The sequence below is a fragment of the Lissotriton helveticus genome, chromosome 7 (genome assembly GCF_964261635.1).
Source record: "Lissotriton helveticus chromosome 7, aLisHel1.1, whole genome shotgun sequence".
NCBI lineage: Eukaryota > Metazoa > Chordata > Amphibia > Caudata > Salamandridae > Lissotriton > Lissotriton helveticus.
This window is the reverse complement of record NC_136068.1, coordinates 1,554,298,659-1,554,323,305: the sequence shown is the minus strand read 5'-3', so window position 1 is coordinate 1,554,323,305 and position 24,647 is coordinate 1,554,298,659. Positions and strand designations below refer to the sequence as shown.

At 43.5% G+C, this 24,647-nt stretch overlaps 1 protein-coding gene across 11 annotated transcripts in view; it reads left to right on the top strand.

The window, feature by feature from the left end:
* PPP6R1 (protein phosphatase 6 regulatory subunit 1) overlaps positions 1-24,647 on the top strand; it is a 1,126,148-nt gene that overhangs the window by 238,366 nt on the left and 863,135 nt on the right. For all 11 annotated transcript variants that reach the window (XM_078655037.1, XM_078655034.1, XM_078655036.1 and 8 more), the window contains exons 5-6: positions 6,847-6,912; positions 7,609-7,721. In XM_078655037.1, the coding sequence (XP_078511163.1) occupies positions 6,847-6,912; positions 7,609-7,721 (179 nt within the window). The remainder of the gene's footprint in view (positions 1-6,846; positions 6,913-7,608; positions 7,722-24,647) is intronic.

The window sequence follows — 24,647 nt, the reverse complement described above, 5'->3', positions numbered from 1 at the left end:
CAGAACATATGGCTACTATTGTCCAAAAACAGATGCAGCGGCAGTCAGAGATCGAACTAAAAGTAATTAGCACCAAAGCTAAGATAAATGGGCTGTTTAATCAATCTATAGCCGAAAGATCCCAAACTAGCAGACAGGAACACTATAAATATGGGGGAAAAACAGGGCAACACCTGGCTCTGCGGATCAGACAAAAAACAGCGGCAAGTAGTATTACGAAGTTAAAAATAAAGGATGTTACAGTGTCCTCTGAACCTCATGAAATAGTGAATATTTTCCAAGACTTTTATCAAGATCTCTATATGTCCAGGCATCAAACCACGGTGGATCCGGGGACTAGGTTCCCGCCTGTGATACAAGAGTTAGAGGGAGATATCTTAATGGAAGAAGTTAACGAGGTATTGTTATCTATGGCCTCCGGGAAGGCGGCAGGTCCAGATGGCCTACCCATGGAGATTTATAAGATATTGCATCAGGAACTTTGCCCCTTTGCTGTGGGACCTGTTCTTAGCAGTCCAGCAGAAAGGCATTCCTCCTAAGTCTTGGGGGGAGACCAGCATAGTTATTTTCTTGAAAAAGGGCAAGGGGGCGGACGATCCGGCTTCCTATAGGCCTATTACATTAATAAATACGGATGAGAAGATCTACTCCAAAATCCTAGCGATGAGGCTTTCAAAGGTCATCGATTCTTTAGTAAGCCCGTGGCAACACTGCTGCATACCCGGTCGTAGTACAACTGACCATATTAATAGGGTAATCTCATTATTTAACATCGCAGAGAGTTCTGGGCAACAAATGTCATTAATATTATTAGATGCCCAAAAAGCGTTTGATCAAGTGGAATGGGGGTACCTCTGGCAGAACTTAAGATCAAACGGCTTTGGACCCCGCATACTTACTGCCCTAAGAGCAATGTATGTACAGACATACACAAAAATACAATTGATGGGGCAACATTCTGGACAGGTAAAGATTGCAAGGGGGACAAGGCAGGGCTGCCCATGTTCCCCAATCCTTTTCGCACTATACATAGATCCGCTAATTAGAGCTATTCTAAATGACCCGGTGATCCTACCGGTGGTGGTAAGGGGATACTGTACTAAAATGCTAGCATACGCAGATGACATCGCGGTAGTTACCCCTGACCCCAGGCGACAATTGGTAGGATAGAAGATCTAGCTAGGGAGTTTGGAGACAAATCCGGTTATGGGTTAAACGCAGATAAAACCAAGCTCATCTGCTCTAGATCAATCTTGTGGCAGGATCCCAGGAGGGCAGAGGCAGCAACCTATTTAGGGATCGCAATTGCAGCTGACGTCGATACCATCTGGAATATTAACCTAGACCCTCTTCTGATTATTATTATGCGTTCTTATATAGCGCTCGATTACCCGCAGGCATCTCGGCGCTTGCCTTGGGAACCCGTCCTGGCTTTTTCCCCTGTGAGATACCCGTAATGGGCATCCCCAAGGTGAAAGCCAGGCATCCCGCCGCGGGGGGCCGTAGTGGAGATTAAGCAGGCTAATGCCCAGAGCTGCAGAGTGTGAACCCGTGATTCGATTAGGCACCGAAACGAGAATTATCGAGTCCGTGGATATTTGGGTTCAAGACCCTGCCGCGTCGGGAATTGAACCCTGGTCCTGGGTCTGACCTCTGCTTCAGGGTCTGCCTCCTCTAACCAGTGAGCCACACTTCTCCACTCCACTGATTAGAATAAGTGCAGACCTTAAGAGGATGAACAATCTACACTTATCTATCATTGGTAGGGCATATGTTATAAAAATGACTATGTTCCCGAAAATACTCTATTTATTTCGCTGTATACCACTAGAACCCCCTAAGTTTATGTTTAAAAATTGGAAGCGATCTTCTCACAGTTTATCTGGGGATATGGGAAGGTAAGGAGATCGCTGAGATTTATGTCCCTTCCTCAAAACCGAGGGGGGCTGGCAGTGCCAATCATCCTATATTATTACTGGGCTATTATGATTCAACAAATGTCTATATTGTTTAGACCAATCCCGATAATTTATCAGACAGAGACTCCACCATCTATCTTTGTATTAGCTATGGGAAATCTAGCCCCAGGCCTTCTACTTAGACAATTGTATAATAGCTACTACAAAAGAACTCGCTTCAAACCTCTCAGAGCAGCATGGAGGGTGTGGAAGACAACCAGCAAATTGTTGAATATTCCTAAAATTCATCGTCCCCTCTTATTATGGCGGTCATCATTCTTCCCAGATTTTCTGTTAGACAAGATCGGTAGTAAATGGGAACAGACAGGAATTAACTCTGTTGGTGGCATCATTAATTCAACTGGTCTTATGACATTTGCAGAGATTCAGGACCACTTTGTGATAGACCCTCGAAGCTTATTTAAATACTTGCAAATAAGGGAATCCACTAAAACCGTTATGATTCACCTTACTTCTCATTTAAGCATTCCGCTTTTGGATATTTTGGTCCGGAAATATCCCCAAGTGAAGGAAGTATATCCGCTGATGATCGATGCTAGCGAGGATGATATAGTTAAAGTGGAATGTGCATGGGCAGCTAAACTTGAAAACCAGGATGTGGATTTATGTAGGTCCCTTGAACTGTCCAAAACGGTTCTCTTATCGGCCAACTTAAAGGCTCAACATTTTAAGACCATATATAGTTTATATTTTACACCAGCCAAACTTTGGACCTAGGGGAAAAGGGATTTGAACGAATGTCCAAGATGCGGGTAAGGTCCGGCCAACATGATTCATATGTTCCCCGAATGCTCTGAATTGGGGCTGGTTAAATTGGGGATTGAATCCTTCCTTAGTAAGATTATGGGATGTACAATCACACTTACTCCCTCTTTAATAATGCTGGGATGAATCCTTGCAGTTAGAAATAACACAGGTTTATTTTTGTTTCATCGCAACTGCAGCTCTCCGTATAATGATAGCCTCTAAATGGAAGGATAAAGTCCCCTCCGACATATCGGGCTTGGTATGCTAGACTGTTTCATATATTTAATTTGGAGATCATGTTGTACAAATGTAAGGGGAGCAGAGCAAGGAAAAAAGCGCAGCAAATCTGGGGACCCTTGCTTGAGTTTCAGACACAGGGATGAGGATGGAGGCGGGGGGAGCGGAGAGGGGAGGGGGGAGGGGGGAAAGGGGGAGAGAGGGCGGACCTAAATGTTTGTTTGGTTTTCTTCTTCTTCTCCCTGTGTCTCGGCTCCAACTCCCTCCCTTTAGGTGCTTCTGTTTCTTTCATACTCCTCTCCCTCTTTATTTTCTCTGGGCCCCTTCTTCTTCTTTTTTCTTGCTCCTTTATGCTTTTTCTGATTCTAATAATGTTCTAATTAATCTATGCTGTTGTCATTACATATGGGTCTTTATGTATGTTTATGTACTTGTTTATCTTTCCTGAATTAATAATTTTTTTTTTTTTTTAAAAGACCGGGCGCCAAGATGAAGGATGAGTTGCTGTAGTCCTGACCTGCAGCAAGAGAGTTGGCCAACCTTTTAAAGGCGTTGGGGACCTTTAGCAACCTTCCCACTGGTCTTGGAACGTAGGAAGGGGTAGGCCGCCAACCCTGCTGCCCAGCATATCCACAGAGGTGGCATTTCAGGGGCTCAATGGCCCCTACCATTGCTTTGTTGACGGAGTGCAGCACCCCAACATCTAAAGCGTCCACCAGGTCTTGCCTTAGAGTCCCAGCTGGGTCCTCCTAATAATAACCCTCTTCATAATATTCCACTTTACTGAAGAGATCTGCACAGCAGATGCCAAGTTGTCCCGGGAGGGTACGTAAAGTGACCAAAGTGTAACAGAGGAACAAGCAAACCTCTAATAAGGAGCAATCAGGGGAGCATAAATCTAACCCAAAACAGGTAAAATAACAGTGTCAATATAGAGTGGAGGAGTGCCTGCTATAAACTCTTCGCACCGCAACTCGCGCACAGAGCCGTCAAACTCGATCGAACTCATCTCGTATCAGGACGTCTCAGAATAATCGACTCTTGAAACTACCGATCGCGGACAATCCCCATGCCGCCATGATATCGACTCATCCTTCAATTCCTTGAAGTCTGACAACCGCGACTGTGTGCCTGACCACGCACAATTTACATATCGCCTGAAATCGATGCGGTATTATTCTTCAACCTGTTTTTAACTATCTGAGTCTCCGCCCAAAGATCCCACTGCACGCGGACTTTTGGTCCTTTGCCCCCACTCCCCCACTATGGTCCTGATGAAGACCCTACAGCAAGGTTAATCTATCCTGCAGCTACAAGAGGGTCGAAACGTCGACTGTTTGTTTTGTATTGTGGCGACCTCACACCAACAATTGTATATATGCTGTACTTGGTGTCGTATGCCTTTATGTGAATAATTTACTATGTGATATGCAAGTTGTTGCTACCCTATTGGTGGCATGAGTAAATGCCTAAACAACTGATTTTACTGTCACATGACAACTGATTTTACTGTCACATGATCCCTTCACTTCACGATTTCCTCACCATCACGTTCCTTTCCCTCGTGGGGCACTGTATGACGTTTAATACAGTTTATTGCATTATATTAGTTGTACATTATACTACATCCCACTGTGAATAAAACCGTGTGGATCTAAACAATTGTTCTTCTAGTAATTGTGTTTCACTTACTCAAATAAATCCCCGTGATACACTGGGACCCCTTCCTTTCATTATTTGCTATAAACTCTAGGCAGAGCCTATGTAAACTATTCCGGCCCTGTGCAATCAGCAGAGGCAACGGGACGTAAACTGGGAGCTACACACAAGGGTCGGGATAAAGGAAGCGGTTTAACGAGTCTTCGCTCGTTCATCTTATGCCTTAGATCACAGTTAGCAAACAAAAAGGCTGCCGCGCATGTGCGGATCCGCCTAACGCGTAAAAGTAGTCACACGTCCTCGCTCCCTTCCACCGCTCCACTGAAAAGCAGACGCAGGCGGCGAGCGCCCCGTCTGGAGGCAGAGCGCTCCCTGGGGTAATAAAACAAATACTGTGACACACGAGCGTCGTGGCAGGACCATGATGCCAAGATATTCTGTGGGAATTTAACAACATTTAAAGAGCTCATGCAGCCCTACAAAACGTACAGTGAATCAAAAACCATTAATAGTAACAATGGTACTTTGATAAAGGTGAAATGTGGAGCACACTTAACTGGCTGTGAAGCAGCTAAAAAAGAGGACGTTTGTGGGATGTTGAGGAGTTATATAGGGCTGGGTCTCTTTGGTTTGTATGGAGTCAGGGGAAATGTAGTGTTTCAAAAAACGTTGTGATTGGCTGCTGTTTTGAAGTAGCAAAAGAGAGAGAAGCATAATCGGAGCATCCAGTCCTGACATAGAATTGTATGAACATTCTAAAAGAAGCAAAATGTTTATCTTCCAGGACCTCTTGTTCTTTCACGTTGGTGTTATTTTGATTTAGGTGCTTAGGAAAATATTTTCTTCTGAGCACTTGCTAGAAGGAAAAGTATTTACTGGATGTAGCAGAATCCTGATCCCCAAACCTCTTTCATCAAGGGTGCTTGTAGATGAGAGCCGGAACCATGCTTCTTCTTTATTGCACCTGTTCTGAAGGATTTTGTAGGTGTTTAACCCCATCAGGAACTCATTACTTCCATGGCGCCTTAATAAATCTCTTCGCCAAATAAAAATACCTTTTCACAAGGCATTGCTCAAACACGTTTCTTATAAAGTTATGCTCCTAGTGTCTTTTACCTCATCCCTTAAATGTTGTGGAATTCAACCATACATAGAAATGAGGTTGTTTTATTTATTTATTTATACCATGCATATTTTTTTATTTCATGTGAATCATACTATTTCCTTTTAACTTTCTTTCAAAACCCTTCCTCTGAAGAGGAGCGATATGCTTGTGTTATGGCCATATCATCCTGGATTTAACCACAGCCAAGCAATCCGTTGCGTTATAGACTCTTCCATTAATAATTCTATGCCGTTTCATGAGAGACCAAATACTCTATTTAAACTGTCACCATACCTTACAGTCTTGATTAATATGCAAATGCAGACACCCATGTGGGTCATTCTGCTGTTTCTCCTCTGCGACTGATAGCTCCAGTTATCTGTTTACAGGTGATTTATTCTTAACACTTGTACTGTTATTGAGGATGAAGTTTATGTGATGTTGAGTGTTTGACTGTTGATAAAGATTCCATGATGAGGTAAGAAAAGATGTGTACTAGGATTGCTAGTTCACCATTATATGAATGTTTAGCGAAATCATAATCTCCTCCCTGCAGATTTAATGTGATACCTCTTTTAGAGTGTTTAGTCTTGCTGTCCATAAAAAATGAATATATATCATCTATTACATGGCAAAGTAGGATACAGGAATTGCTGCTTGCATTAACTGTGCAGTGTTACCTTTAAAGATCCGCAAATCTGTTGCTTGTGTAGTTTCTATTATGTTTCCCTTTTCAAATGGATTTGAGGGATTATCATTCTGATTATGTTTCAAATTATTATTTTTTGGGTTTCCTTTGAAGAAGATAAAACATTAATTACATTTTAGTGATTTTATTTTTCTTGTTACATGCTTGGTAATCGTGCACTTATTGTGGCAATCTAACTTTTGACTTTAATGACGGTTCTTGTGATTTAGTACAAAGTCTACAAGTAACTTTTGCTTACCCGTAAGACGCACCTCCCGCTGTTTCCCACTTACCAGATCACACCACTATTTATACTATTAAATAACATTTGCCACTTCAGTACTTCAGATCCGTGTAGCTGCCCCACAGTAATCATTGCTGTTGCTTGCTGTGCATTGGCCTGCTCAGCTCCTCTATTTTTGTTTTTACAGTGGCTCAATGAAGAGAAAATTGTGCAGCGATTGATTGAAATGGTTCACCCTTCCAAGGATGACAACGTAAGCATTTTTGTTAATCATTACAAAAAGAAATAATCTGAGAGAGAGTTTTTCCGTTCAAGTCCATGCTTGTTATCAAACCTAACAAAGCAAGCTGATCATTACCAAATTGGTAATGAAATACACTGACCTGGGCGATCTGGAAACCGAACTGCATTAAAAAGAGGTCCATTTGTTTGAATGACAGGTTTTCATGAACTCTTTTCAAAATAATGTATACCGTTCATTAATCTGAGAAAACATTAGAAGTTAGAGTCAAGCAGGCACTTAGTTTCCAATTGTTCTTTTCCTGCTCTCACATCCACTTTAATATGGGTTGATCTGAGTTGCAATTGTTCCAGGCATAACATTTCCAAAGGAAAAAGTTTTCTTTGAATACATTAAAGAATCTTCAATTCAGGATTAGCCGCTGCCGTGTTGCCGCCTGCAAAATTTTGATGAGGTGTATTTGAGATGTCATTTGAACTTGATATTAAAGGTGGAAATTGTGAGAACCTCGAGAATCCTAGGAAAAGGTGGGTCCTGAATGAACCTTTTAATTGTACTGAAGAATTGTGCCTATTTTATCGATGTTTTGGAAATGCATGTATTTCTGAGTGTGTGTGCTGAAAGGTTTCCTTGCGTAGACTTCAAAACACCTCCACATTGCCTGACTTGCAACATTGCTAATTAAGACTTCTCTAATTCTTTTCTCAGCAACACTCCAATGCATCGCAGTCACTGTGTGATATCATACGCCTCAGCCGTGAGCATTCGATTCAGATGCAGGAAAACCCAGAACCCGATCAACTTTTGAGCACACTTGAAAAGTGAGTACGAGCCAGGTGGAGAAATAACCTTAGCAGCATAAAATATTTTGTACAGTGTCCTCTAGCATTCTCGGGATATTTTCCAGTTATTGCCGTATCTGAATGTTTTTCTTAACTTCATACCAAGAAGGTTTTGTTTTGCTGGAAGGCCATCTGTTAGTGTGACATCATGCAGAATTGTATTAGCAATATAGTGTACGTTGTTTTGGCTAACCAGTCATTAGGCACATTTTTTCTGCTTTCTGTGGTGTTATCAAGCATGACTGCTACTTGTTCTGCCCAACAGGTATCCTAATCAAGTCAAAGGATGCAGCCTCCACAAGAAAAAAAGTGTATTTCAAATGAATCTTTTTGTTTCTACATCATGAGATCATCCTAGTTATTCATAACCATCAGCCTTTTTACCCCATGCCCAGCGGGATCCAAGAACACGTTTAAAAATATTAAGGAAACTGTTATTACCATCATTTGATATGCAGAACAAGGGAACCCAGTTAAGCCTTTCCGTCAATTGAGCCTTGGTCCATCCCCGTACTCAACAACTGTATTGACATGTATATTTATTTTGTGTGTATGTGCAGATGTTCCATGCTAGTGAAAATAAATGTGGTCAAATAAGGTGTTATTCACATTAAGTGTTTTAACATTCATCTTTAGTCATTTATTACAACAGCACGAAGGTCAAATTCTTTGTTTTTACTGTAGTGTTGTAGCTGACATTCCAAAATTCTAAATGCCTTACAGACTTAATTCTAGAATCAACTGACAGAATAAAATGACTGTTGCATAACACTCTCTTAGTTACTATGATTGTATTTCATAGCACAGATCTAACTCTTTGTTGTCCAGCAATGAATCTTTCATTATTAACATGTTTGAATTATTCCCTGTCGTCAGGTTGGGAATTCCCAGTAGTCTTAAATAGCAGTAAACTGTGTTAAAATGTCCTTAGGCCTCAACATGAGTGCACATCCACCTCATTTGAAGCAATCCGAACTTCAGCCAACGAGGTGGAAGTCCCAGCTATCGTTCTCCCCCTAGAGGCCCCATATCTCAGATTTCAACCACACATCGTTTGTCAGGGAGTCCCCAAGCAGAATTCTGCTCTAACCTCTGAGTGACTATATCCTATTACCTTTTCTGGTCTACCCTGGGATCCTATTATCTTTTCTGGTCTAACCTGGGACTGAGCCAGCCCTACCTTCAGCTACCAGAGTCCTGTGGTTTGTTTTAGAGTACATTAAGTTTCTCTGAGCTAAGGAGACCCTGTCCTTTCATTCCCATCCTCAAACCAGTTGCAGATACACAATCCTGGTTTACGAATGGGGATGATATCCCAACACTGGTTTGTGAATAGAAATCGTGCATCTGACTCTTAGTTTTTAGGTCTCGCCTAGGCAGCGCTTGCGCTGTCTCTTCGATACATGCTGTATCTGGGATATGGACTTGAAAAAATGGCCATCTTTTTCATTGGTTCCTGTTGCTATCCTTTAGAAATGCTAGGTTTTTAATTGGTGAATACACTTAGTCCCTCCTTTTGGAATTTTGTATTCTCTTGTGAGGGCTGGCCCTCTTACATGTGTTCTTACTGTTCTGGTTATTTATACTTAGAGAAAACTCTTTTTTGTTGTATTTTGTTGGCCTGTCTCTTTGCTTGTTAACTGTTCTGTTTACTCGTACAGTGAAACTTCTATTGTATCATTTGCTTGCCTCACTTCATCTCCAGTGCCTCCCCCTAATCCCTCCAACAGCTTCTTGCTTCATATCCCTCTATCTCCCCGTGCCTCCCCTTACTCTCCTACAACACTCCTCGCAGGCCCCCACCACCCCTCCAAGGCCACTGCTGTTTTTTTGTTACTGTACAAACGCCCTCAGCAGGGCCCATCACTCCTCCGAGGCCACTGACATTTTTTTTGTTACTTTACAAACTTTTTATTTATATAGTGCACTCGGGGAAATTAAACAATTAGCTCATTGACAGCAGACTCGAACCGGGATCCCAGCTCACCAGTTGGCAGCTCTCACCTCTGTGCCATGTGCTATGCCTAGTTATGTTGCAGGGTGCAGTACCATATGTGTCCTAAAGAGGTCCCATGGGACACCCAGTGACAGCCTGTGGTGCCGCACCCTCACAACACTGCTTGTTTAAATGTGTGTACTTTAGCAGTGTGTCCCCACCACCAAGATACAAGGAGCCATGTCACAATTCAAGTGGTCTGCGGCTTATCACCCCTAACAGACGTTTCAGAACTATGTGTAGAAGGGAGGTTAGGGGTACCAGCCCCACAGCCTCCTCATTGAAAAATCAGCTGGCTTGCATGCGCGGCTATGGTCTGTTACTTGAGTTACCAACCCCCTACTTTGCTGGAGTCTCAAGGAATCAAACATATATGAGCCCGTTAAAAAGTGCAAGTCTTTTGACCAGGACTGCAGTGCCCTAATAGCATTTCAGCCATGCTCATTAGTGCTGGTAAATAGCAGTACCACTTTAAATGTTCTCGACGGTACACAACAGCTTCTGCCAATGTCAGTCCATCTGAGCTGCTTATAAATGTACTGTTTCTCGAAAGTGGGTTAGGGGGTGGGGTCTGAGGCGTGCATGGTACAGCAGCTCTCTTGCTTGCTTTGAAAGATTGACAGTGCAAGTGGCCCTGAGCTGATCACTATACATTACTAAACATTGGCAAAGCCAGTAGTTTCTGTAGGTGTGTAGTGAAAAGGGTTTCTCATGCTACTTTAACACATACACAGAAGAGGTGCATCACTGGCAGTAGCAGGCAAAGCATCCTCTAGGCCCAGAGAGAAGAGGATCTGTTCCTTTATCACTCCCTCTGTGTGCCTTGAAGGAGCGGGCATCTTCTACTCCTATGCATACGTTGAAACCTACAGAATGGCATTGTTCACTCTGCTTCTCATTTCTTTTAGAACCATTTCCGACACCCCCCATTAAAGGCACATTACTCTGTGCCCGGGGTCGCGTTACACATTAGCGCCACCGTACAGAGTTTGCCAGTGAATTGCCACTTTCGCTTTCTTGTCTTTATTATGTCGAGCCTGAGCAGCGCATGTGCTGCTCTTTCAGGCATGTGGTATTCAGGTAGGGACTTAAAGCTCCGCCCACTCTCTGCCCATATTTTTCATTGGCTTGTGTTATTGTCCACTGTAAACGGTCACTGTTCATTAGTCAATGCGCTTAATAGTCCCTCCTTAGTACTGCCTTGTCTCATTTTGTAACCTCCCATGGCGACACCCACGTTACGTGTGTTGTTACTTTGTAGACTTTAATTACAGCCTCTAAACACTATTTTCTCAAATAGCTTTGTACTGCCTGCTGTTGCAAGCAGGACACACTCCACCCTAACACTTTTTATTAGTTTTTAAAGCATGGGTGCATTTTGCAGTGTAATAGGAGTTTAAGCTATTGGCATTGTAAATGACAAGGCCTTTTATTTATCGTTTTTAAAAACAACACATAGATAAAAGGCATGGACATTAACAATACCGATAGCTCTAACTCTCTCAATTGCGACACCTATCGCATTGCAAATACTTATTGAATATAGAGAACAGCATATGATGTGACCTGCATTTGGATAGCACGTTTTACAGGTCAGGTAGCGTGACACATTCATAAGGTTTATCTTATTCATCTGTAGAAACTGGACTGGATAAGATACACACCCGTTGGGCAGCTAAACTCCGGCAAGGATTACATTCTCCGTCACTTTCTTCTATTTTGCTAATTGAAGTGCTGATGCTGCTGTTTATCACCCCCACACAACCCCCAGTGGGGTATGCGCCCGCCAAGGTGACTGTCACAGCTGGAAGGCCCAGAGGTGATTGTTTCCACCAAAACCCCAGCCTTCCCTCCTTTCCTGGCAGCATGGCCCTTCTTGCAAACATCTGGACCCCCAATTTTTCACCGACCACACAGGTGTCCGTGCACCAGTGTGATTCAGCCTTCTGAAACTAGGGCAGCACTATGGATTTTACTGTCAATTCATGCGTTGATGTGATTGACTGCGTTTTTATTATTTTAAGGGAAGGTTCCAGCAAGGTTTACAAGGGATTGACTCTGCCTTGTTTGACTTAAAATTGGTCTCTACAGGGCTCTATATTCACAACTTTAGTTTTACTGGGAAAAACACTAATCATCGTAATCCTTTAGGTAATCGATGTCAGTGAAGCAATACTAATTTGTTTTTCACCTGTTTTACTTCATCTTGTGTACCCTGAGAGTATTTCTTTATTCTGGATATATTTGTAGTTTTTTCTCCATTAAACCCAGAACTCTTGTATAGTACCAACTAAGAAAGGAGTCGCCTCAAGGTGTCTAGGGGAGTTCAGGTTGTAGGGGTGTATTGATAATGGGGCTCGATTGAGGGCTCTGAAGGTGGAGTGTCTCACCTTGCATCTCAGGAGCCATAAGGTGTTCACACTACTTCCTCATTCAATCCTTGGCTTCTTTGTAGAGCAATAGCCATGTGTGTGTGAACAGGAGTTACTCTTTATGATAGTGTGTGAAGGAGGTATGCACATTGCCACTGGAATTATGCAGCAAGGGAAAGCCAAATTATGTGGCATATTCCTAGTTTAATTTACAAATGGCCTACCATAGCCTGTCCAGAAGGGATCTGGTCCTGCAGGCCTGTCTTCCTTAAAAAACTAACATAGCTTTTAGCATTAAACTATGTCTGAGATGTTGTTAGCCATTCTTGTTGTCAGGAACTCTCTGATGGCATTTTAAAGCCATGTATTTCCTGTTAAGGGGAATAAGTAACCACTTTACTCAAAATCAGTCACTTGACAATGTATTTGGCAAGACATTTCTGCCAGAGATGGTTTAACATAGGTCATAACGGAGGAAGTCTGCTAGATAGACAAGCGGAGAGCAAGTGAGAACGGTCATTTCTCTAAAGAGTCGAGGCTTCAGTTTTAAGTAAGACTCAGTTGCTATGTGCTCTATGTCCATTTTGTCAAAGGCAGCCATTATACCACCTATGTGTCATCTGCCGTGAAAGGAATGCAGGAGCTATTTTTAATTGTTGGACTTTTCAAAATATGTTACCAGCATCACTACTACACAAGCACCCTAAGCATTGTTGCGCAATCGAAAGCCGGCTTTCTTTGTTTCATAATTTTTAAACTTGGTAACACAATCCAGCCAAATATACTACTGATTGGAATTGTGTGGCATGGTGTATGCCACACAATTCCAATCAGCATAATTTTACTGAACACCACACACTTCTTTCATAGGGCATTTCCATGTATAGTGTTGAATACTCCCGCCCGCCTCCGGGGACCCAGGAGCACTTTTTCCAGTATATCTTCCTAAGTGATGAAGTTCGCCTTTCTTCAGGAAGGCCTTGAAAAGTCACTTTGTCATAATGCAGCTTATAGGATTATGCTACAGTGGTTAAACGTATTTATCTTTAAGGGACAAAAGGAGAACATCCAAAGAAATATGCACCAAATGGAGGAATCATTTTGTACAGTCACAGTAAAAAATCCTTCACAAACACTTTTGCTATGAGAGAAGAGAGATGAAGTGCAGGGCAATGTAGCCCAGAGGCTACCATTATAAGTAAAGAAAAAGGAGACTGTTTCTTTAAGAACTGTGTGACCTCCAAGATTTCATTATGCTCAGCCAGAGGCAGTTACCTCAATTCATTTTTCCTGCTGACGGGACCCTTGGAACATTGAAATCGACAGTTTTAGGTTTTGTCTTCAAAATAGAGCTTTAAATTTCAATACTTTTTGCTTCACTAGACCGCTTTTGTCTCTCTATTGAGTGAAGTGTTTTCCTGACGGAAAAGAGGTAATTTTCTGATTAAAATGCCTCATTATTCGACAAATACCCTCGCTATGGCAGACAAAAGGCAAAAACAGAACCCCCATGAAATCTTTATTATCTGTCTACCATTTCACATCTTCCTGCCTCCTGTGACATTTGCAAGACTTTCTCCAGGCAAACCCTGCATGACAGGGAAAAAATTTGCCCTCAAGTAAAGGAAGAACGAAGATGACAGCCAGAAGCCAGTGGGACCTCTGAGCGAGGAGGAGGTAATTCTTTCACCTCAGCCTCCCGTGGTCGTGGGTCTGAGATGCGTTTTTCAGGAAGAAAACGCTATTGATCCCGGCCGACGTCGAGATGTGGTACGGGCCGACATTCTCACTGTACATGACTGGCTTTATGCTGTATAAACATATACGCCCGACGTCGAGACTCACTCTAGGAATGTTGAGAGCTTATTCACACCGCCTCCTGACATCAGGAGATAGATCGGCGTCGAGGGGCTCCGATTCACCATCATCAAGAGGTAGACGCTTGATGTTGAGAGCTCGTCGACGGAGTGGTTGACGTCAAGAAACTGTTCGGCATCGAGGCAACAATGACAGGGGTCGATGTCGAGAAGCCAATCAACGGCAAAAGCGAGTTGACAATCACAGAGGTCGATGTCGAAGATCTCGGAAACCCTCCAAAAGAAGGAGAATCTATTCCTCATCAAATTCTCGCTCCAGGTCTCCATCTCTTGTAGAAGTACCATCTTCTTCTATACCGGTATCTTCTCCTGTTGTGTCTCCTGCTCTGCCAGCTTATCTGCCACCGGTACTACCAACCTCTCCATCTCCTGTTGCCCCACAGCCTCCAGTTTTGCCGCCACCAGCTCTACTGACACGTATCATTCCACCTCCTCCGGTGCCGCAGACGCCCAACACTCCAGTTCCCAGGAGATTGCGCTCAAGGATGCGTCCTCTCTCTCTCCTTCGCCATCATCCATCTGGACGTTCTCCTCCTAGATCATCACACTCTCGTTCTCATCACAGATCTCATCACAGATAAAGATCGCATTCCCACTGTCATCACCATGGGGGCTACGTCCTCTTCTACCAGGGACTATTCTCCCAACTTGTCGGACTCTCCTCAACCCCGTTCCTTACCAATTGATGACATCAACACCTTTCAGGAGGTTCTTATTAGAGGTGCAGATAAATTAAATATACCAATGGCAGTTCCAATACCATTAACTATCTTTGAAACACTTTACCATCGCATGGCCTTGGGACCTTCACTCCCACTAGTGCCGGGTCTTCTTGAGTCAGCCATGGAATTGTTCTTTCTCCAGCTGTTGCAAAGTCTGCACCCTCCAGGCTCCAGAAGAAATATCGTCCTCCAGAGCAAGAGCCGCTGTTTCTGTGTGCAGACCCTCCACCGGACTCAGTGGTGATTTTAGCTACTCTCAAATCTCTCGCCGCGTCTACTCCGGGTAAGGAGAGTGAAAGGTTACACTCTTTAGGCCACCATGTCTTCCGCATGGTTGCTACATCAATAAAAAGAGCCAACGCCACAACCCTCCTTGGGAGATACAACCAAGCCTTGTGGGATTCCATTCTCCATTTTGCGGATCACCTTCCAAAGGAACACCCAGGAAGGAGCCATGGTGTCTAACCAGATCATCAGTGCGGAAGCAGATTCTCTGTTCTGGCCGCTCAAAGTTACTGCCACAGGGTCATGCATGACTCTGACTGACTTCACTAAAGGCTGACGCTCAGCTGTGTATTCAGAACTTGACCTTTTCGGGTTTCACTCTGTTTGGCTCGCATGCTGATGACGAAATGGCAAGGAAGATGACCGATATGGATACTTTGAAAGTTGTAGGGCTTTAGAAATCAAAAGACCTGCACACTTCGTACCAGCCCTACCACGTCTCTTCGCTTCAGAGTTTTCAAACCCCTCCATGGCATACCGGGAGATCGCAACAGTACCAAAGGTCCAAACATCCTCCACACAAGCAGCAGAGGTGATGAACAAGTTAACCAAGGGGGCCCCACAACCAACTGCATCAAAACTCTGAATCCTTTCTTCCCCCACTTCCGTTACTCACTCCGCTAGGGGTGGGAAGCTTTTCAAATTACCTGGCAGAGTGGCAACGCATAACAGAAGCCTGGGTCTTGAATATTGTCAGATTTACTGCCCCACCACCGTCCAGTCCACCAAAGTCATCCACATCCCACCTTGCCTTTCTAAAGGAGTAAGTCAACACTGTGTCACAAGAAAGCGGTGGAATCTGTCCCCCAAAGTCAACGGGGAAAGGGTATTTACTCTAGGTGCTTCATCATGCTGAAGAAGGGCAAACAAGAGATCAGGCCATTTCTCAACCTCAGAATCTCAAACAAATGGATTCGTATGGAAAAGTTCAGTATGCTGGCTTTATACCAAATATACCCTCAGCTTTACCAGGGAGACTGGCTTTGCTCCATCCCCCTCCACAATCCCTGTTTTCATATTCTCATTGCAAAGAAACTTCGGAAATTTCTCAGATTCGTTGGCCGGCAAAACCACAACCAATTCGCTGTCCCACCCTTTGGTCTCGAGTCAGCACCCAGGATGTTTTCCAAATGCATGGCTCTGGTGGCAATATATCTTCTTTGAAAACACAGAATCTTTGGCTATCCTTACCTGGAGGACTGGCTTATCAAAGCGTCCACCTTCCCAGTAGCTCAATTGCATTTAAAGTGGACTTGCGATCTTCTCCACCAGTTGGGTCTTTATCTCAATTTTAACAAGTGGACATGAACACCAGTCCAGAAGTTGCCCTACTTAGGAGCTACCATTGACACACTGCATGTAAGGGTATTTCCTTTGGAGGAATGATGTGTATCCATTCTCCAGAGATGTTACACCCTCAAAGGGATGTACTATCCACCTGCCCGCATAGTCTCCTCACTCCTCGGCTCGATAGCCTCCGGCATCTTTCTGACGCCAAACGCTCGCCTCTACATGCGCCCTCTTCGATAGTGTATGGAGGATCAGTGGGACCACTTACCAGAGACCTGGGAGGACAGATCACCCTATCCATTCATTCCATCAGGTCACTCCAGTGGTGGGGTTTCCTGATCAATATCTTGCACAGAATGCCTTTTTACCACCATGACCCAGCACAGATCATCTTGACTGATGTCTCTCTGCTCGTGCGGGAAGCCCACATTAGTCACCTGCAGATACAAGGCGTAAGGTCTTCGAAGGAGAGGACATATCACATCAACCTCCTCAAACTATGTGCAGTTCACCTGGCACTCAAGGCATTCCATCTGTCTTTTACAACTAACACCCTACAACCACCATGTACTACCTGAACAAGCAGGGGGAACAGGGTCCAGAGCCCTGTCACTAGAAGCTCAGACAGTTTGGCACTGGCTCCTCGCCAGGAATCCGAAGAATATAGCTATTCACCTACCAGATGTTCAGAATGCCCAAGCAGACACACTCAGCAGGGTTCTCGATGAAAACCACGAATGGGTGCCCTATAGATCACCTGGTCCAATACATTTCTTTGCTTTTCCACCAATTTCTCTGATTCCCTGCAGTCCTGTGCAAGCTTGCATCCAAGATGATCGCAATTGTGGTTCCCAGACCTCCTTTACCCATCACTCCGTCCACATCTCAGGCTGCGATGCAGGCCAGATCTTCACACGAAGTTTGGAGAACTATTACACCGCAAACTCTCCTTGAGGTTGGCTCCTGAGTGAGTGCAGTATGGCCATCTGAACCTACCTCAGGACTGTTTAGATATTCTAAACGAGATAGTGTCCATCCACGCGATCTGCGTAGTCCTTCAAATGGAGGAGATTTTTCATCCTGGCAGATAGACCCTACATCTTCCCAGGAGGATGTCATTCTCCCAAATTTGTGGCTAAATCTGACTGCAATTTTCTTCCATCAAAGTCCACCTGGCAGCACATACGGCATACAGGACAGTCCTTCACAAACTTTTTTCTTTAGGGTTCCAATTATCAACGATTTCCTGGAAGAGTTAGAGAAGGTTTTTCCTCCTATTAAACGCCCCTTTCCACCATGGGAACTTAACGTGGTGCTTTCACATCTCATGCCACCTCCTTTTGAGACTATACATAAGGTAGTACTTCAACATCTCACTTGAAAAACTGCATTCTTTGTGGCTATAAAATCAGCACATAAAGGCCTCGAAAAATCATAAAATTGTTACTAGACCTGCAGGTCTTGTGACTTAAAGAATATACTTGATCTATTATGCTCTTGACCCATAAGCTAGTTTCAAATTATGTGTTCGTGGGCAAATTTTTGAGCTGCCATTTTCTTCATTAGCACATATGACCTTCAAATATGCGAGTTCAGTATGTCTGCTGTAAAAAAAACTATTTTGTTCGCTTTAATAGACTAAACCTTCTTTCCAAATACAATACAAATCTATCCACATATAGGATACACATGACCCCCGACTTGCCTCTTAGTTCATTAACAGCATTTTCATCAGGGAGGGGGCAGGAATCCTTCTGAAATCATGTTTAAAAACTATAACTATCAACAAATACATAACTAAAGCATGTAGTGGTGGCACAGTGTCATTTGCAATCAGCAGATTTTACATTGAAATGGCCGCAAACTTTCCCACTGACATGCAGATTTACTGGTAAAACTACATAGTGTACAAACAAGGTTTGGAAATAGAGCTTCTACAAATGTGTAATTTGCACATCACCAAGTAAAGAGTTTTGGTTTGTTTTGCTCCTATTCATCTCTTTGTTTGCGTTACACTTCTTAATTACAAAAAGATGTGCTTTTGTAATTCCTGACATATTTTAAAATATTTGTAAGAATTTACAGGCTATTTATTTAAAGGTTATGTGTTAGAGAAAAATAACTGACATCTTTAGAAAGCTAACTTGTGAAAAACCTCTCTCTCTAGTAAGAGAGAACAAGCATTTGCAATGCAATAGGCGTCGCATTTGTGAGTTTGTTATTGAAAATGACAATGCCTTTTATTTGATCAGTTTTGATAACTAACACAAAAATTAAAAGGCATTGTCATTTACAATTCCAATAGCACAAACACTTGTAAATGTGAGAACTATTTCATTTCAGAGGAGCTTCCGCCATAGTCCTTGGTTGCTTGAAACGTAAAAGCACCCAATGGCGCGCTGAATGTTGCAGTAAGGCATGCCGTGCCTGCAGTAGGAGAAACTCATGAAAGAAAATAGTGCTTACAGACTAAATAAGACGTACCGTGTAACAACCAAAGTAAATGGGCCAGTCCTCACGGGAGGTTACAAATTAAGACAAGGTGGTACTAAGGAGGGACTAACATGCCTATTAACAAATTAGAAGCCAGAATTTACAAAGGACAATGACACAAGCTAATGAAAAATATGGGCAAAGAGCCTTGCAGAGCAGTGCATGGGCTGCCTAGGCTTGACCTAAAAAGGACCTCAGTCTCAGCAACTGGGCATCCATAGCTCCCATTTTCTGAGTGCCCCCTCATTATCTCCCAGAAAGGGGTCTGGCAACATTGGTCCTGTGTATATATGTAGAAAGGACACTTTGATGCATACATTGCTAGTGTTGTTTAACTTCCAGAGATGCTGGTAGGCCTGTTTTATGAGTATCGATAGAGATGCTTCAGTGGATGCTAATTTCTAATGACAGTCTCCCTTAGCTAAATAACTATCGTAAATCTTGCACTACTGATTTCTGTGTTCTGTATGTCGTGAGGGTAAAGTTAGCTTGCATGTTTGTAACAATTTATCAATTTTATGAACCTGCCATGTTGAAGGGGCAATTGCATATGCAGTTCTGTGCCAGGTGTGTTTGTGTAATGCTACTGCCCTTAATGTACGTCGTTGCCTGTGAGAGAAGCTTGCATCACTGCCCCCCCCCGCCCCCCATGCAGCCAATGTTTCAAAAGGCAAGTTCTTTTTGAAAAGACATTGCTATACCGTTTCTGTAGATAAATGAAACACTCAATTTTCCATTTCTCCGAATCGGTTATTTTACTGAAGCATTTATTTTACATAATAGCTCTGCATTGGAACAGATCATGTGCTTAGTTTGAAAAACGGTAAGGGCTCAAAGATTTTCGTAGGAGCCTTTTGCCAGTGTCAGTTTTGCCAAATGTCAGGGTGCCAAAATACAAAGAACCTCCTGTGCTCTAAATACATACCGTGCAAGTCTTCTTTTTTTATCTTAGTATATCAAGTTCTTTTTTGTAAGCACTCGTTCTCCATTATGCCAATGTTTCTCTTTCTCCTTTTTTGCTCTTTTTAGGTCTCACCTATGCAGCGCGCAGGCGCTACATGGGAAAAAGACCTTTAGGAATTGGAACAGCTTTGCCGGCAAAAACGTGCACGCGTTGCATTGCTTTGAATGGCAATGTGTGCATGTTTGGCGATTCCCTTGTGGGAGCGAACGGCGTCATATGGTAGCAATTATCACGCTCGCTCCGGCAAGGGACACTCTGTGCGTCCCTGCTTTCGGCCGCACTCCCCCCACTTGTGAGCGCGAGGCGCGCTTGTTGTATCACCTTATTCACGCCACTTTTAAGCCACCTTTTCATATTTTATAAACTTGGATGCATCTGTAACTAGTTAACATGTATCTTTCACCACGAGTACTAAGAAGTAGATGCAACTTGCACCGACTTCCATGCTAAAAATCTTCCTTAGGTCATTTACTTTGCTCTTTAGTAAAATGCATAAATAAATACATAAATACATCTTCATCGGATTCCAAAACTATGATAAGAATACGTGAAAACCTGCTCACACCGTTCAGAACATCCAAGACTTTGTAAAGGAAAGTTTCCATAAGCATGTTTCGAGAGAGGCATAATATTTAAAATGTTACCCTATTTGTTATAGCTGCTGTTCGGATAACCTAGATAGATTTAACTTCCAAGTCCAGGGGAGCTTGCGAAGAGCCTTTAGGAGCCTCGAAAGGAAGAGCCAGCACATCCTCTTGCAAAGGCACCCATACTTGTTGTGATTCTGAGTGATAAAATTTGGTGCGCGTGCTCTCTGGTGTGATGCTAAGGACACCATGGCGCTCATGGGGGTGTGCAGATTCCCTTCAGTGAGAAAAGCCGGCATGTGCGGGAGTTGCAGGAACGTCTGTCTCAAGCGGGGTCACGGAAGGTGCAGGTGGTGGGTGACGAATCCTTACGAGTGGACAGAAACGTCGTGTATGCAGGTAACGGGGTTTGGTACTGTAATTGAACACAAACTCTGTAATTCTCCGAGGCAGTGGCTTCGGCACTGTCCCACCCGCAGCGCCTGTGATGGTCCATTCTCTGGTTGATTTACAAGCGACAAATGACGCTTGTTACTCTGCTTAAGTACAGGCTGCCCCACAGGCTCAAAATTATGCTGCTTTCTATGAGTATTTCCTGACAGTAATGATGAGGTACTGGGATAGTCAAGTGCTGCGCAATAGCACCGGTCTGGCCCACCCAATGAATCTCACTGCCTATTAACACTACCCAGCGTTCTTACAGTAGAGTCATTATTTTGGGGGAAACTGAGTCATAAACCAACTAATAAACGGATGCACGCCGTTGCAGGAGCGAGATAAGACTTACGTGCACACCATAAACAAAATACGTCAGTTTCAACTGTATTACTGAATTTAACTGCTTGCTTATTAGGAAGTAGGTGCATTAACAATTGAAATAAACTTTCGTGCTACGCATCCCTTCGTGCCCCAGGTAGAGGGCTCAGCTGTCTTCCTTTGAAATATACACGTGGAAGAAACTAAAGATGGTTTATAAAGAAAGTGAGGAAAGCCCCCATGGCATATGCCCTATGCCCAAGGTGGGTAAAATAATCCTTTCTCCATTCCCCCCCACAACAGTCGGCCCTAAATTGTCCAGCCACTTCATGGGGTGCCCCTCCCATTGTCCTAGGCAGTGATGACCTAAAAAGTGGTCCAACTCTCATCCGCATTTTAAGCTCTTTGGACAGCTTGTATTTGGTTTATTTTTTTTATGTTGGCCTGGGGCAGCTGCCACGGGATGGAATAGAGAAGTTAAACAACTTTTTGAAGGTTTGCTGGGAGGCTTGTTGTATTGCCTGAGCCCTTCTTCCCTAACTTTTATCTTCTTTCCTCTGCTGTCCATTCAGTGCCCTTCCTTAACTCTCACTGTCTTGCCTCAGCCCTTCATCCCTGATTTCTAGTTCTTTCACAGACTGTAGTTTCACGTTTAGCTTAAACATTAGTGTTGGGGTATGGGACATTGGGGAGAGGAGGTAACCACAATAGCATGACTATGCTCTCTTCTGAAGAAACACACAGGGATATCCTCTTAATCCTTCCCTGCCGACCCTAGACCGCGCACTTCATCCGGTCTATGCAGCGAGTCGGCACCTTCCGTCATGCAGTCCTGGCGTATCTCCGCCTCACAATTAGCAAAGCCAATAGATCTGCCTAAGCATTTGTAAGGTCCCAAAGGCGAGACCTGTTGGTTATGCCAATGCTTGTTTGTATTTCTCTTGGTCAAAATACGATGATAAAATGCAATCTTAGTCGCAAAAATTAGTGCAACCACTGGCACAAATTAAGCATTGATGCTCACTTCTGCAAAAATCACTTGAGGAATGCTCATGTTACAAATAGTTTCTGGCCAAAACCACCTCCTTCTACTGTCCTCGTCACCTCTTTCCCGTTTCGTGGAAATACCAAGTCGAGGACCGAGAGATGTCTTCTGTCGCTTCAGATAAAAGGTTTAATTTTACGGACAGTTAACTGCAGCGCCGCTTCGAAAAAGACAGTTTGCCAGACCCACTGTCTGCCCACTGACCGGGAAACCGTGCACGCCAATTTTAAGAGATTCCATTTAAAAAAACCAAAAGCGGACCTTCTCCAGGGCTGGGACCTTGCGGCGGCTGTTCTAGAAACCCCAGCAACTGAAAACAAACTTGGTTGGTGCCAGGTTATTTTTCGCAGTGCTGCTTGGCTGCACTCCACGGAAACAGGCACGATCTATCTTGACACCATCGAGATGGAATCCAGACACGGCGCACAATTTGTATTTATGAACGTACAAGTGGCTGCCAGAGCTAAAATGTTCTCACCTATGTAAGAGTTGAGGGAAGAGCCCTGCGTAGTGATGGAAAGCATTCTTGCACAGTTTATTTCTTCAATTGTTGCAGGAAAGCATGTCGTGCCTGCACTAGGAGAAACTCATTAAAGAAAATAGAGCTTGCAGACTAAAGAAGATGTACCGAGTAACAAGCGAAGTAAAACGGTCAGTCGCTATGGGAGGGTACAAATGAAGACAAGGTGGTACGAAGGAGGGCTTAACAAGCCTATTAATGAATCTGAAGCCAGCATTTACAAAGGACAAAGACACAAGTCAATTAAAAATATGGGCGGAGAGTGGGCGGAGCTTCAAGTGCATACTCTAATACAGCATGGTTTGCATAGCAGCGCATGCGCTGCCCAGGCTCGACCTAAAAATAAACCTAATTTTCAAGCAGCAATTCGTTAATACTAGCTGACATTTGACCTCTTTCCTTAAACAGAGAGCAAATGTATCAAGATAAAAACAAGATTTCATGACCTCTTTATGGCTCATTCACTTTCTAAATGAACAGAACATCTGCTCCTTTCCAGCCTAAATTCACTTGCCAGTTGGGACTAGTAGGAGCTAAAAATAGCTCTACTTGATAAAAACTTTACTCGCAATTGCGAGTGGACGAGTAGATTTTTCAAGGCCTGACCTGTCCGCCTACTAGGCAGTCCACTGCTCTATTCAGATGCTGGTGGTTCGTTGGAGGAAAGACCGTCAGAGTACCGCCTGAGTTAGTGAGATACAGGTGGTCATGAGCCTTACACCATCTTCCACTCTTCCAAACTAGTGTTGCGGACCCATCCCAGCTTCCTGCCTAAAGTTGTCTTGGACTTTCACGTAAGCAAACTATCTCTTTACCCACTTTCTTTCAAAATCCATATTCTCCTTCTCCAGCTGAGAGAGCCCTTCAATCTCTGGATGTAAAGGGAGTGTTATAGTTATACCTAGATAAAAAACAAATCTATTCGGCAATCGCAACAATCCGTTTCCACGTGGATTGTCTCTTGCGTACTATGCTGTTATCAGCTAGCTAATAAATCTCTTTCTGGTAAACTCAAAGCACACTCCACTAGAGGCAAGGCAGCCATGACTGCCTTGATGAGAAATATTCCCTTGTCCGACATCTTCAAAGCTTCTCATGTGGATCAGTTCACACATTCACTAGACACTACTGCCTTGACACAGATGCTAAAGCAGAGGTTCAAGTGGGACAGTTGTACCTCAGAAATATTTGCTTAACATCTTATCTAACGCTGGTTTCTGTCTGCTCCACAGCTTCATGGCCTGCTACTCCGTCCAGCGCTTAGGCCTATAAATGGAAATCCCCTAACAGAGAAGCTATATTTTCTTACCTGTAACACCAGTTCTCTCATAGGTGTATTTCCATGATAGTCATAAGCCACCCTACATCCTCCCTGGTGGAGTGGACAGACACTTTCATGCTCCGCTATTATTCATTTAGTACAGCCTTCTAAAAAAACGGAGGTAACTGCCTCTGGCTGAGCATGATGGGATATTGGAGGTCACACAGTTCTTAAAGACATTCTCCTTTTTCTTTACATATAATGGCAGCCTATGGGTTAGATTGCCCTTCGCTTCATACAGCTCTCTCATAGCAAAAGGGTTTGAAGAATTTTTACTGTAACCTTACAAAGTTATTCGTGCATTAGGCGCATATTTCCTTAGATGTTCTCCTTTTACGCCTTCAAAATGAAGAATTTTGACCACTGTAGCATAATCATATAGGCTGCATTATGACTTTCTTAAGTGCCGAACTTCAGCACTTAAGAAGATATATTGGAAAAAGCCCTCCAGGGTCTCCGCAGGCGGGCGGGACTATTCTTAGTTTATGACGATCATGGAAATACCCCTATGAGAGAACTGGAGTTACAGGTAAGAAACCATACCTTCCACGCCACAGAATTGTATACACAAACCACATAATTGAACTCAACCACACAGTTGCACAACACACCACATATATACAATCCATACCACTGAATTCCCCATCATGCCACAAAATTCAGCAGCACACAACAGA